Source organism: Scomber scombrus, chromosome 20, assembly GCF_963691925.1.
Source record: "Scomber scombrus chromosome 20, fScoSco1.1, whole genome shotgun sequence".
Classification (NCBI taxonomy): Eukaryota; Metazoa; Chordata; class Actinopteri; order Scombriformes; family Scombridae; genus Scomber; species Scomber scombrus.
In genome coordinates this window covers 13,465,343-13,478,159 of record NC_084989.1, presented here as the reverse complement: position 1 = coordinate 13,478,159, position 12,817 = coordinate 13,465,343, and the positions used below count along the sequence as shown (strand labels likewise).

The following is a 12,817-nucleotide window of genomic DNA, read 5'->3' as shown; positions in this document are numbered from 1 at the left end:
AGTCCTGCTGAGATGGATGGCGGGAGGTGGGAAGGGAGGGGGGCCTGAAATGCTAATCAAGTGAACAATCTGGGTTTGTGACAGTCATGCTTGGGAGGCCGTCAATTCTGCTAAGTCATCTTGCAGATCGATCGTTGTGCTGGCGTGTGGCTCTGTTCGCCAGCTATCAGCGGGTGGCGGTGTGCTCGGCTGCACATGGAGATTGGGGAAGCATAGCGAGAGAGTGATCAAGCTCGGTCTCTGAAGACTCTTATCCATTGGAGGCTATTTACAGTGTTTAATATCCAGTTTTCCAGGTAAAAAGATCTTCCTAATTTGCTGAAGATGCTTGCCATTGATAGCGCCGTGATGGGTGAAATTGAACAAACCCACTGCCTGCTTGTCAGGTATTCAGTTAAAGGACCACAAGCATCATTTCATGCTCATGTGCTCATTTCTCTCCAGTGCCAGCCATGCATGTGGCTCACCAGGACATTGGTCACAGACATATTCATTAGATAAATTGCTCCTTTCCAGCTGTGTATGAATTGCCTGGGGTGTCAGGGTCAGTGAGAGGACACAAATAACATCAAAGAGAAGCAATTTACTTTAAAGGCATACGGATGATACCACTCCTGGGGTATAGGCTGCCGACAAGGGACCCAATTTTTCTTTACCCATGACAGAATTGTTGGTTGCCTCAAAGCAAGCTAAGCTAAGTTAGTGTAAATTTTTCTTTGCCAAGCTTGATTTTCCCCTGCATTTTCCACAAATCAGGCATTTTTTCACTGAACGAGTAATAGCATCCCATGCTTTTTTTTTCTTCTGTTATTTTATATCCACTACTGAATAAGCCACCACTGAATATGACAGCTTGTTTGGTGTTCACTTCCTGCAGCAGTACCTCCTTCAGAACTACTGAAGTTTTTTTAATGTTTGGTGTCAGGTGCTCCACCCTATTTCGACTTTCATTTGGACATTCTTGACTCTCAACGAATCAATTTCTTTGTGTGATTTTTGTGTGCACACATGGCCCTGCAGTCTCATGCCCTTTTATGGGCATTGGCGGGGTATTTATGTATGCTAATTAGGATCACCTGGAAGATTTTGACGGTAGACTTGTTTTCTTGAGAAAGGTCTTCTCTACACCTAAGAATCTCTCTCAAGAACAAATTAAGGAAAGAACTTAGGAAGATATCGGTCAATGAGGCATCATGTTCTTAGCTGTTAATTAAAACCAGAAACTCTGCATTGAGCTGTGGAGATGCGCCTTAATAACCACTCCCAAGATGGACATATTAACATTCCTCTCTGTATTTATAGTGTCTGTTTCCTGTATACATTCCCTGTGGAAAGAAACAGGGCGGTTAGAGGAAAAGTAGCCAGAGGACTAATTAGATAGGAAGCACTGGATGACTTCTGGACGTGTCATCAGGACCTGTTGAAGACAGGAGGGGCATGGCTTGTGGGAGAGAATCACTACAAAGAGGCTTTTCTCTCTTTTCGGATGTCTCCCAGTGTACTCAGCATCAGAGACTGACTCTGTTTGTCTCTGGTCAGTGCTTCTTGGGGGGTAGTTCAGTTTTTGCTTGCCAGGAATTCAGTGTGTATGCATAGGTGTGAGTATGTGAGGCCTCTGTGCAGGAGATTTAACCCTGTAATGGTGAAATCCGGTTTAAAATCAGTCCCTCCGCTCAGGAAGTATGGCGAAGGCACCGTATCCTCCCTACGTATAGGGTTGTTGTGTTAAGAAGGCCAAACAAGACTCTCTTTTTTTCTCTCTCTTCCTCTCTTTTCCATCATTCTGTCAGCATTCTCTCTTTCTATCTCCACAGTTCTCTCATTTTCTCTCAGGTGAGCACACACAACAAAGTCGAGAACTCGTCTGAGGGTGCTGAGCTGCTAACACACCTGTTAATTGCTGTCCTTTAACTTGTATCACAGTCCTTTACGATTTACTCTGTTTTCCTTGGGAACAGATGTATTACAAAGAGAGAGACTGTTGCGTTAATGAGCATACCTTCACAGTCTAGTGATTCACGCCAGTGCGGAAGCCGTTGTTTGTGTCTCCATCTCCGGCTTTGAATGGCCTTTGTTTCGTCTTTTTATTTCCTAACAAGAGAGGGCTCTTTCACAAATTGGGATACAATGGATTACCTTTACATGTGCTGATACAATTTCATCTTTTTTTCGCAACAACTCTAAATAAATAAAAAGGAAAAATAGGAAAAGATGTGTGTGTTTGTTTGCCAGCTCTCTAGTCGCGACAACAAAGCGAATCAGTGAATCAACAGTGGATAAAAGAGGCAGTTTGTCCAATAGACTCTGAGAAAGACCTATTCATTCTTCCAGAGTGACAGTTAATACTGGTGGCCACTGCCAATGAACTCACACTGGACCTTTTTCAATAGTGAGTAATAGATTCCCCATTACAGCAAAAGCAGTTGAACTCAGGTAACAGAATAAGTTCATAAAATTTTGCTGACAGATGTATTATTGTATTTAACTTTTGTACTCCTTTTAATCCTGCAACTCCAGAACTTTTGATTTCATTTCAGTGAGAGCGCGGTGTTCTACAGTTGAATCAATCGAACCCCCGGGACCTTAAATGGTTGTTTTGCATGTAATACATCAAACAGACCCTATGTTCCTGCCAGTGGTTTTAACTTAAATGCATAAGCAGATGTTTATGGCTAGCTTGATTCAAACTAATTTCTGCAGCATGGCCGCAGCTAGATAGTTTTCTTTTTTCTTTCTTTTTATCAAAGCAATTTGCTGCATCCGTTTGCTCTTTTGGATCTATTTGGTGCTCTTTTCTGCAGGATGGGATTTGTATTCCCATTGCAGCTTGTTCTGCCGGGTTTAAAATGTGATGAACTTCATGCTTTTTTTCCTCTCTTGCATTTTCTTCACACTCTTGTCTACTTATTTCACATTCATAACCCTCTCTTAAAAACAACCACTCGCTCTGGTGTTATTTTGAAGAGCAGGAATGTCCATCATTGTCCTCTTGTTATATCATTGTTAGTTTACTTGTTTAAAGAGACGAGTAGCCTCTGTTTTTGCCAAACTTGTCTGCTGAGATCCATCTGTTTCATTGACATTCACTCACACATAAATATATACAAGAGGAGTGGTTATAGCCTTCCGCTGATTGTATCTTTCCAATCTGGCGGGGACAATATTACATAATGTCCATTCATAATATGTCCTGAACTCAGCTAGCTCAAGAGACTCTCTGTCGGCATGGAAACAGCCCTCAAGTCAGTCCATTTGTTCTTCTTCCTCTCCTTTATGTACACTTCCTTGAGATCCAGAAGATGTGAGGAGTAATGTCAGCTCCCCTCCTTCCGAGCTGTCACTCATGTTAGATTGAGACAGTTTCCAGCTCTGTCCAAGCAGCCGCTTAGTTGTACTACCTCTGTGACGTTAGTGAAGTCTATGATTTTTCCTGCAGGTTTGCAAACCAAACCCGATTTCAGTTTTGTGAATTGAATTTTGGTGTGACTGTAAAGGTCATGTTGTTATCACACAATTAAAGTATTTTCTGGGCCGGGTTATAAAACTATGATTTCCCCGAACCACGGCTCTGTAGCCCAAAGCAAGTGAGCCAGTGTTGATTAATGGCAGGTAGAGCCACATGCGGTGATTGGACCAATCTATTCGTCAAATCCATCTGCTCTGTGGAATAATGAAAACTTTAATGGGGTTTTAATGTGTAGCCTCTTCTCAGGTATCAGAGCGACAATCCAGGTGATTATACCTGAGCCTCAGGGACCAAAATGACTGTTTTTTCCCCCTTATTGGATGCTGTTGATATATGATAAAGGATAGATATTACGTGTATGTCCAACAAGCAGAAAGTAAAAGAACAACCTCTGCTGAATTTCCTTGCAGGCAAAAATATGTCAGTGGCTACTAACCCTAACTTTTAAAAAATCCTCCTTCTATTTTTTGCTGATATTTCCAGAGCATTTTAGCAGTATGAAAATATGTTCAAACATGATTTATCCAGATGCAATTGACTAAATTGTGCCATTCAAACCTCAACCTCCCACTGCAAAGTCAGTATTGTACACTCAGTTCAACTGTCGGTCGATTTCTGAGCACAGAAGGCGTGACGTGGATCGCCAACACCTCCTTTTGAGCTTAAAAATGCAATAAAGTCTGCTTGTGATTCAGTAGCGACTAGTGCCCAGACATGGTGGATTCCTGCAAGAAAGCACATCCAGTCCTAGGGAACAAAACTTGTCCCTCTGGAATTCAATGGGTTGTTACTGAGTGCGAGGACAGAGACAGCAACTGTGGTGGATTTAGGAAATGTGTTACTTATGAATGGGCCCTAAGTTATTTATCTGAAGCCTGCCTGAGAAACTCATGATTGAGTCTTCATCACTTCAGCGTTCTCTCTGCATTTCTTCATGCCTTTAGTTTGAAAAAAAACTTTTTTAGTGCAATTTGTTTCAAGTTATCAGTCATTAGCATCATAGACAGATCTGTCAATACTCTATCTTTAATCCAGAGAGCAGATGCCTTGCTTGGTGATGTAAGTAGAAGACAAACCCTAGATGTGCTCAGTTGATGATGGATTGCAAAACTGATTTGGATGACGCATAAAATGTCAGATTCAGATACAGTGCAATAAGACTTTTGCAAATGAACTGTACATTTATGTACTGCAGGGCTGTCAGGTACTGTACAAACCTGGAAATGGGCTTATATTCACAGTCACCCTGGGTACTGTTATTGTGTCCATAAATTCAGTCAGCTTCCCATTCTGGAGCTGTTCCAGGATTGGCCTCTTAATAACATCTACAAGGCAGTCTTGGCTGTCTCTCTCTTTCGAGGAGACATATTCATTTCTACAAATCAACTTTGAGCCATCAACAATTTCAAGGAATAGCATAATCAGCGTCTCAGATGAATTGTTCTGACTTTTGTACATCTGGAATCAGTTTTCTGTGCAGTATACTTATCTTAAAAGCTACATGAAAGGTGTTTTCACTTCTGTGCGGCAAAAACAAACACTCTCTTATCTTTTGGCCGATAACACCATTTATTATCTCCATCCAATCAGATTTCGAGTCCCTGCACTCCATTATGCCCTGTGTTTTTTTCTTACGCTGTTTACTTCCGATAAGCATCTGCAGTGTGGCTCCCCATAGCTGTAGATAGTATAATTAGTGCTTTGCAGATATAGTGATTATTTCCTGTTGAATAGACCCCTCATTATTAACACCGAAGTGATGGACTCCCTAATGAACACATGTTTGATGTCACACATCAATTATAGGATGCTCAGATTTGATGCAAATTAGCGCTACTCTTGCTCAGCAAAGGTCCTATACTGTAAGCCCTGTCAGGCCTTTGCGAGGGCCTGTTGCAGTCTGCTTGCTGTTTGTACATATTAGACTTGCTAATCAAATGCTAATGCATGTGAGTGGGGCAGAGTTTCCGAGGCAAGGAAGCTACAGAATGGTAATCAGCGTGGAGTTGGCCCGCAACAAAGAGGCTGATTATTTAAGCCCCTGTTTCCCCCCCCCCCCCCCCAACCACAAACCCAAATTCAAGCATTCAATGATACAGTTCATAATGAAGTGTTGTTTGATGTCATTGTGATTAAGACGATTTCAGTTATTTTTTTCACGTCAACTTGTTTTTCTTAGAAAGTTGACAGAACAGTGATTTGGTAATCAGCTCCTAATGGGAGATTTTTTAATTTTTTAAAACCACTGATTTAGCCCCAGCACCTTTCCATTCACTCACAATTAATCAACGGAAACTTCACAATAAGCACAGTAGTCACAACCGCTCCTTTAGATCTTGGTGTCAAGAAATAATTCTTGGCTCATGTGCTCATTAAAGTAAGCTGTTTACATGCTTTGTGGGTGTATCATGTTAACTATGCAGGTCAGGTTGCCTGCTGTGTGGCTGCATCAGGCAACAGATGGCATAATGGCCCTCAGTGGGGCAGTAAAAGGATGCCTATGGTTAGGGTCAACTACAAAGACAGATGTAACTTCTTCCTGCACTAACAGTGACTGCACACAACACACCGACTTTCAGCGTGAAGCTTGCTCACATTGGGCGTGGTTTTCAGGAGCTGTTATTGTTGTTTTTTTGTGTCATGCTGCAACATGAAATTATGTTTTGTGCCACTGGAGTGCTTTTTTGTGTGTGTGTCAGAATATTCTGTGCTGCACCAGTGTGATTATGTTGTCTGTCAAGTTGTTTTGGTTTTTGTGTGACAACTGATGTGATCAATGACTGGCCATTTAAGTCATAATTTGAGTTTTGACAGCCCCGATGCATTCTGGGAACTCCTTCTTCTAAAAGGTTTTATGGCGGTCACAGTCCACTTCAGACTTCTAGCTAAAGTAAAAAATATTTGCTTCACTTTTCTTTCATTTGGTTTAATTTATCTTTAGCATCATGAATCAGGTTTGGCATAATAAAAGCCAAGTACATGTTCCAAACCTCTACTGAGAGATCTCTGCTCTGCTTTTATCTTACTTGAGTTACTGTCTTTTTAGCCATTTTGAGGGTAAATTAAGTTCATTTTGTGATGTGGGAAATGAAAACAAATGTCGTCAAGACAAAACAAGTGTGGCTTTGTGATGTTATGCCAAGGACGTTTTTTTCCTGTTTAACTCGCTCATTCAAATTTGACAACATGAATATCAGGGACGGTGTTGTTGTTTAACATCACGCAAGCAAGTAACAAATTCGATGAAGCAAAAATTCGGAGCCATTAAATTTCTCATGTGCTTTATATTTTATGAAAGTTTTGATTTTCAAGCCTTGCTTTGGATTTCATCATAGCTTCCCTGAAGTGAAGTGCATACAAATCATCAATCATAATCAAAGTGTGATGCTGCCAATTTGTTTTCTCCAGTGCTTTCTACCGAAGATAGATTCCTGTCTGCTGAGCTGTATTCCAGGCATTACACATATAAACATAAAGATTCTTGTCTGGTACCTGTTGATGGATGTCCTATTCTTGAAAAGCTCCCCCTCAGGCAAAGTTCAGAACATGACTAATTCCTCCTTTTACACATTTTAACAATACATTCGGAGCACACCTTCTTAATTTGCCATTCTCAGAAAGTGCCCTCGGGCATTAAATGGGTTGTCGAGGTCTTGTGTGGTGAAGCAGCCTGGGAACCAGCGTCCGTAGGGACCAAAGAAAGTAAGAGTGTTTCCCATCCATCTCCATTCACACACTCACCCCCCCAGCTCCCATCCCCAGCCACTTAACTTTGCCTTTGAAATACCATGCGCTGGAATAATTGTTTTTTTTTTTTTCGTTGTTTTTTTTTCATCCAGCGCAAAGATTGTATTTCGTGTGTATCAGGTCTCCATTGTGATGGTTACCAATTTGCTCTGGCAGCCAAGTGTTGCAGCTGCACACAAAGCCTTCTGTTTGGCCTGTTAAAGGTACAAACGATCAGAAGCCAAAGTGTAATTTAATCCTGGGGCTGGTTCAAAAGTGTTAACTGTTCCTTTTATTTTCTGCCCTCCTTCAGGTGTTCCTACATCGTCTTAACCAGTATGCAGCCACCAAAATGGACAAGAACATCACAGAGGAAACAGTTAAGGTGAGGGTCAATCTGCGAGGTATGTGGCCATATAATTATGATTCAGGGAAATGTTACGAGCAATTGACTTTCACTGACACACTCAGCTCACAAACCTTATTTCCATACAGTAACCTGATACATGACAGGGCCGGAAATTACACTGGGAACTACATAAAGTGGGTCCCTTGTTTAGGGTGCTCTTTCAACCTAAAATAGTCAAGTTCTGAATGGAGAAAGAAGTCGTGGGCGATCCAGGAAGCAGCTGTAAATATAATCTATTTATAAATGATTCCGGCTGGAAGATTATAAAGGATGCTCTCTCACAGTGGGAGTGTCTGTGACTGTTTCAGTGAGCTTGCTTACTCTTGAAGGTAAACACACATTCAGTGGATATTTACTGCATCTCCCGTGTTTTGGAATATGTCTACCCATGCTATGTTTTTGTTTGGGAACACGCTGTACAGAGAGGGTTTTAGTAATGGGGGTCATTACAGGGTTGGGCCGCAGCGGGCTGTGATGTCACCAAGCAGCTGAATGACATCCAGTCCTCTAGAATGGAAATGCGTCGATCAAATATTACCAGATTTTTTTTATCCTGTTTTTACTAAAACACCCATAAAAGACTGCTGCTTTTCATGTCTCGATTTTATTTCGCTGGCGTTATGAAGCCCTTTTCTCCATCAAGACTCAGCATATTGTTTTGTCCTTTTAATATCACCACAAACGTTACATAAAAGGGGGGAAGAAGTCACCACCACATGAAAGCAAAGTTACCATATGACAGATCTGAGAAATGCGTTCCCTTTTTTAGCTTCTCGGTTAAAATATCTCTAATAATGTTTGAAATTTAAATATCAAAGACTTCTCATCCAAGATGCCCATAACAAAGAAACCTCATTCTTTGCTTTGTGGTATCAGACATTCCCTCGCCTAGCACTGCTGGCCACAAAAAAGCAGTATATGCCAAAGTATTGATTCAGGCTGGTCTCCGGCAATCGTAGGAAGAATGCTGGAGGAAAAAACTGCTTGCAAATATACCAAACATCATGTGACAACCCACTGTCTTCATGTCCTTTTTCTCTCTCAGGTTTTATTCTCCAACATTGAGGAGATGCTGGCCATTCACAAAGACTTCCTGTCGATGGTGGAGGAGCTACTCCAGCCTGACCCCCATGCTCACCATGAAATCGGTCGTTGCTTCTTGCACTTTGTAAGTGAAGCATGCTCCAATATGGCTGCCATTACTTACTGCTCCCTCTCTTGCAAGTTGAATGTCATAACCCCACTTTTAATGATCATGTCACCAACTAGTCCAGGCTCTTTTAGCAAGTGGATGAATGCCTACTGGAGCCTGAAATCTGACAAATTTCTCTCCTGCTTTACCTCCAGAACTCAAAGCCACAGTTCTGCCTATGAGTGCTGCTGAAAATGATAAGATACGCCACATGTTGTCAATATCTCTCTCTGGATTAACCATTATGAGAGAGCGCACATGTGTGTTGTACTTGATAGGGCTCTGATATACTGCTTACTCCCACTATATATCACATTTCTTTGATGCAGAGCCTTGAGGCGCGCTGGCATATAATAGGTTTCAAAGTCTAATAAATCTAACCATCCTTCTGCTTAAGGGGATTTCTATGCCAGTATGGGCGGCTGGCTGCTGTTGATACAGGTGAAAGAGAGATGATCTAGTGATACAGATGGTATAGTCCAGCTTATGATGATATGATCTCACTTAGAGCATGGGATATAATTCGGAGAATAACTGAAAACTAATGACTTATGATCACAAATCAGTAATACGTGATCGTGTGAGTCCACAGAGATAAAACTTGGACAAAAATGTTCTTTTTCTCTCCCCTTTTTCCTTCTCTTATTCTCCAGATTTTTCAAGGTTTCCTTCTCTGCAGTGATTTGTTGAAGCTCTAAAAGTTCCGAGAAAGAATTACACAATCTAACTTTACTACTCAAACACAAATAGGTAAAAACTAAGCCAGTTGGACAACTGGACCGCTCAAATCCTGTGTGATTTAAGCCTGCACATTGTATCACACTGAGTAAAGACTACACTCCTCCCTTTTGGAATACAGTAAAATCTATCCCCAAAGCCAGAAAATATTTTTAATTTAGGAGTTCATACTCAGTTCTTAGAAAACATGATTCAATAAGGAGAGCATCCAGTACAGTTAATCATAAAGTTGTGTTTTTTTAAGTGCTCCTGCTTGTTGTTATGACAGTTACAACTTTCCACATCACCAGCTTCGTCTTCTTAGGCAGAGCAGTGCGGCTGAAGACCACGCACTATCTTTGTTGCTGTGTAGTGACTTTGTAGTGAGTGATTTAGAGGTTGTGTGGTTGGGTCCCTCTGCTGCATCTCATAGACAATGGAGTATGAATGTCACGAAAACTGCTTTGGTGGAAAGTCGTCAGTCATACTGCTGCACGGCAGATGACAGGATGGGATTGCAGCCCCCCACACACTATATACATTATGCATACCCACTGTGAATCCTCTAAGTCATAAGCTCTGTGGTCTATTTTTGCCTTTTTCTCTCATTATTCTTGACTTCTTTGGTCAGTAAATTTGTCTTCTGTATTACCCCATCCTGTTTTTTGTCCTCTCTTTTGCTCTTTCTCTTGTTGGCCCTCTTTCTTCTTTCACTCTCTCTCTGAAATTACATTTTTTTAAAAACTTTTCTTGCATCCTTCTCACTTTGTCTTTCTCTGGCTATTGCAGAGGAGCCGTTTCCAGATTTATGATGAATACTGTGGAAATCATGAGAAGGCCCAGAGGCTGCTGCTGGAGCTCAATAAGATCCGGAGCGTCCGGACATGTTTACTGGTGAGAAGGGACCATTAACACATATGATGTACAATTTGTAATATGCATTCAATTGCTTACATACTGAAAGCCATTCTGATGGAGGTCAGTATTTAAATCCAAGTCTGAGGAACCAGTGTCGATTTTTGCCAAAAGGTTAAAAGTTTAAGGTCCAAGTGGGGTCATGACTGATTGAAATTATGATTTGAGAACTGCTCACACATGAAAGCTGTAGCACAAACACACCCTCTTAGACATACAAACACACAGTCACCCACACATGGCAGCTGGACAGTGTAAAACCGTGTACTTTATGTTCCAGTTTGTCTGACAGCTGATGTGACTCTGCCCCTTGTGTGGGCGGACTTCTTCTTCCTGTCCCGACACTCTCAGAGACTTTCACTTCCATGGGGAGCATCATGTTGCTAGAACAAAAGATGACTACATCCCCACTGCTGGCTTGCTAAACTGTGTCTGTGTGTGTGTTTGCGAGTGCGTGTGCACACAGAGAGGTCAAAACGCTCACCTTCTTTTCCCTCTGTTGCCTTTCACACACCTTCACTTAATGCTGCTTTACAGTCTTTTGTCCTCTGTTCATACTTTTCATTTTTTGGCTGGACTGCACCAGCTTACAATAATACAACCCTACAACCGTTATTGTGTATGAATGACTGACTGAGTAACTGAGTGATGGAGCTACATCATTGGTCGGCTGAAGCTAAGTATCCCATCCCCAGTTAATCCAACTAATTATCCTATTTGAGAAAAGTATCTGTGTGCTGTTGCCAGTGTAACAAATACATTTAGGAATGGAAACTTCACACATATGAAACACGCTATACTGGGGTCATGTACACTTAACATTAATGATTAACTTGATAGTTACTGAATTTTTTCGGTAAGTGAAATGATATATAAAACATAAAATAGCCTAAATCTTAACTCAACCCTTCTTAAAAACAGCAACACCTAAAATATGGTGCAATTTATTGGATGTATTTTTAATGTTATTCTTATGTGTATAGCACCTTGAGTTCCAACTACTGTATGAAAATAAATAAACAAAGCACTCTAGCGCTAGTCATATACTAGGTTTGGCTTAGTCTTGTTTCTCATACGCTTTGACAGTTTATAATGCTAGTCCTTCTCACTTCTGCTCCGTCACCTCAGAGCGGCACACACTTGTATCACTACACCCCATCATCCCTCATGTTTTAAGACTCCCATAAAACCAGAGCGCTTTGAAATTGAGATCCAGCAGAGTTACACACCCAGAAGAACTAGAGTATGACCGCACACTCACTTGTATTGATTGGTCGGTTCCTTGGTGAAGCATATGACCTTTGCTTTGCCTGTAATTGATGGAATGAGAAATGAAACGCACACATGCTATACACACCATCAGAGAAGAGTGGCTGCGAAAGCTCTTAAGTCTGATTTACTGTTCATGTGTGCCTTTAATCTAGGAAACCAGAAGAGGCAAAGATATTAATTGACTTTGAGATAATGAGGCCTTTATAGCCTTGACCTTTACGTGACCTAGCCTTCCAACGGGGCCATATGGATCTCATGTTACCCTCCATCCTGCACTTGGCAATGGGCTAATATAGCTAAGGTCACTACAGTGACCATGGTTGGGTTATCCACTAACCTCCACTAAACCTTTGGTCTACTGACTGCTTTAAAGCCTGGTTCATTGTTTACACTGTAATATAGCACCTCATCTAAATTTTAGGTGAGAATGAATATTGGTAGTTAACCTAGAAACTTGAGCCCAACTGATATATTGTATTGGTCAATATTAGCCTATTACAGATATATCAGTATCATACTGGTATTGGCGTATATGCTCTCTGATATGTGCCGATATTTTTTACTTTTCAAAGTTATATAGGCAGCATTTTATGTATATTTTATACTTTTTCTCAATTAAAGTTTCCTATATATTTATAGGTATTGGTCTATTTGTGTTTTTTTATTTATTATTTATTTATTATTGTTAAATTCCTAGTGAAGTTTACTGTTTCAGTGGATTGATGTAATTTTGTTAAACTGTAAAATATTCTGCCTCCATTACCTATCTTAGTCACAAGTGTTTGATATTTGAGAGAACATTGCAAAAACAATATTTGCCGATGTATCTATCGGAATTTTTCCTCCCTAGTATCGGCATCAGCCCCAAAAATCCACTATCAGTAGGCTTCTACTAGTAACATGAAGGTCACTGAACTGAAGGCAAAAATAATCTCTCAGTTTATGGCACATCTGAAATCTCCTGCGCTCTCCTTTCTTGTTTTCTCTTCTCCTCCAGAACTGCATGTTGCTAGGAGGCAGAAAAAATACAGAGGTCCCACTGGAGGGTTACCTGGTGGCTCCTATTCAGAGGATCTGCAAGTACCCACTACTGCTCAGAGTGAGTATGGCCTTGTGAATC

General features: G+C 41.0%; 1 protein-coding gene across 1 annotated transcript in view; it reads left to right on the top strand.

Moving 5' to 3' along the window:
* Nucleotides 1–12,817, top strand: part of prex2 (phosphatidylinositol-3,4,5-trisphosphate-dependent Rac exchange factor 2) — an 89,491-nt gene that overhangs the window by 9,143 nt on the left and 67,531 nt on the right. The window contains exons 2-5 of the mRNA XM_062441526.1: nt 7,506–7,577; nt 8,647–8,769; nt 10,300–10,404; nt 12,695–12,796. Coding sequence (XP_062297510.1) covers nt 7,506–7,577; nt 8,647–8,769; nt 10,300–10,404; nt 12,695–12,796 — 402 coding nt within the window. The remainder of the gene's footprint in view (nt 1–7,505; nt 7,578–8,646; nt 8,770–10,299; nt 10,405–12,694; nt 12,797–12,817) is intronic.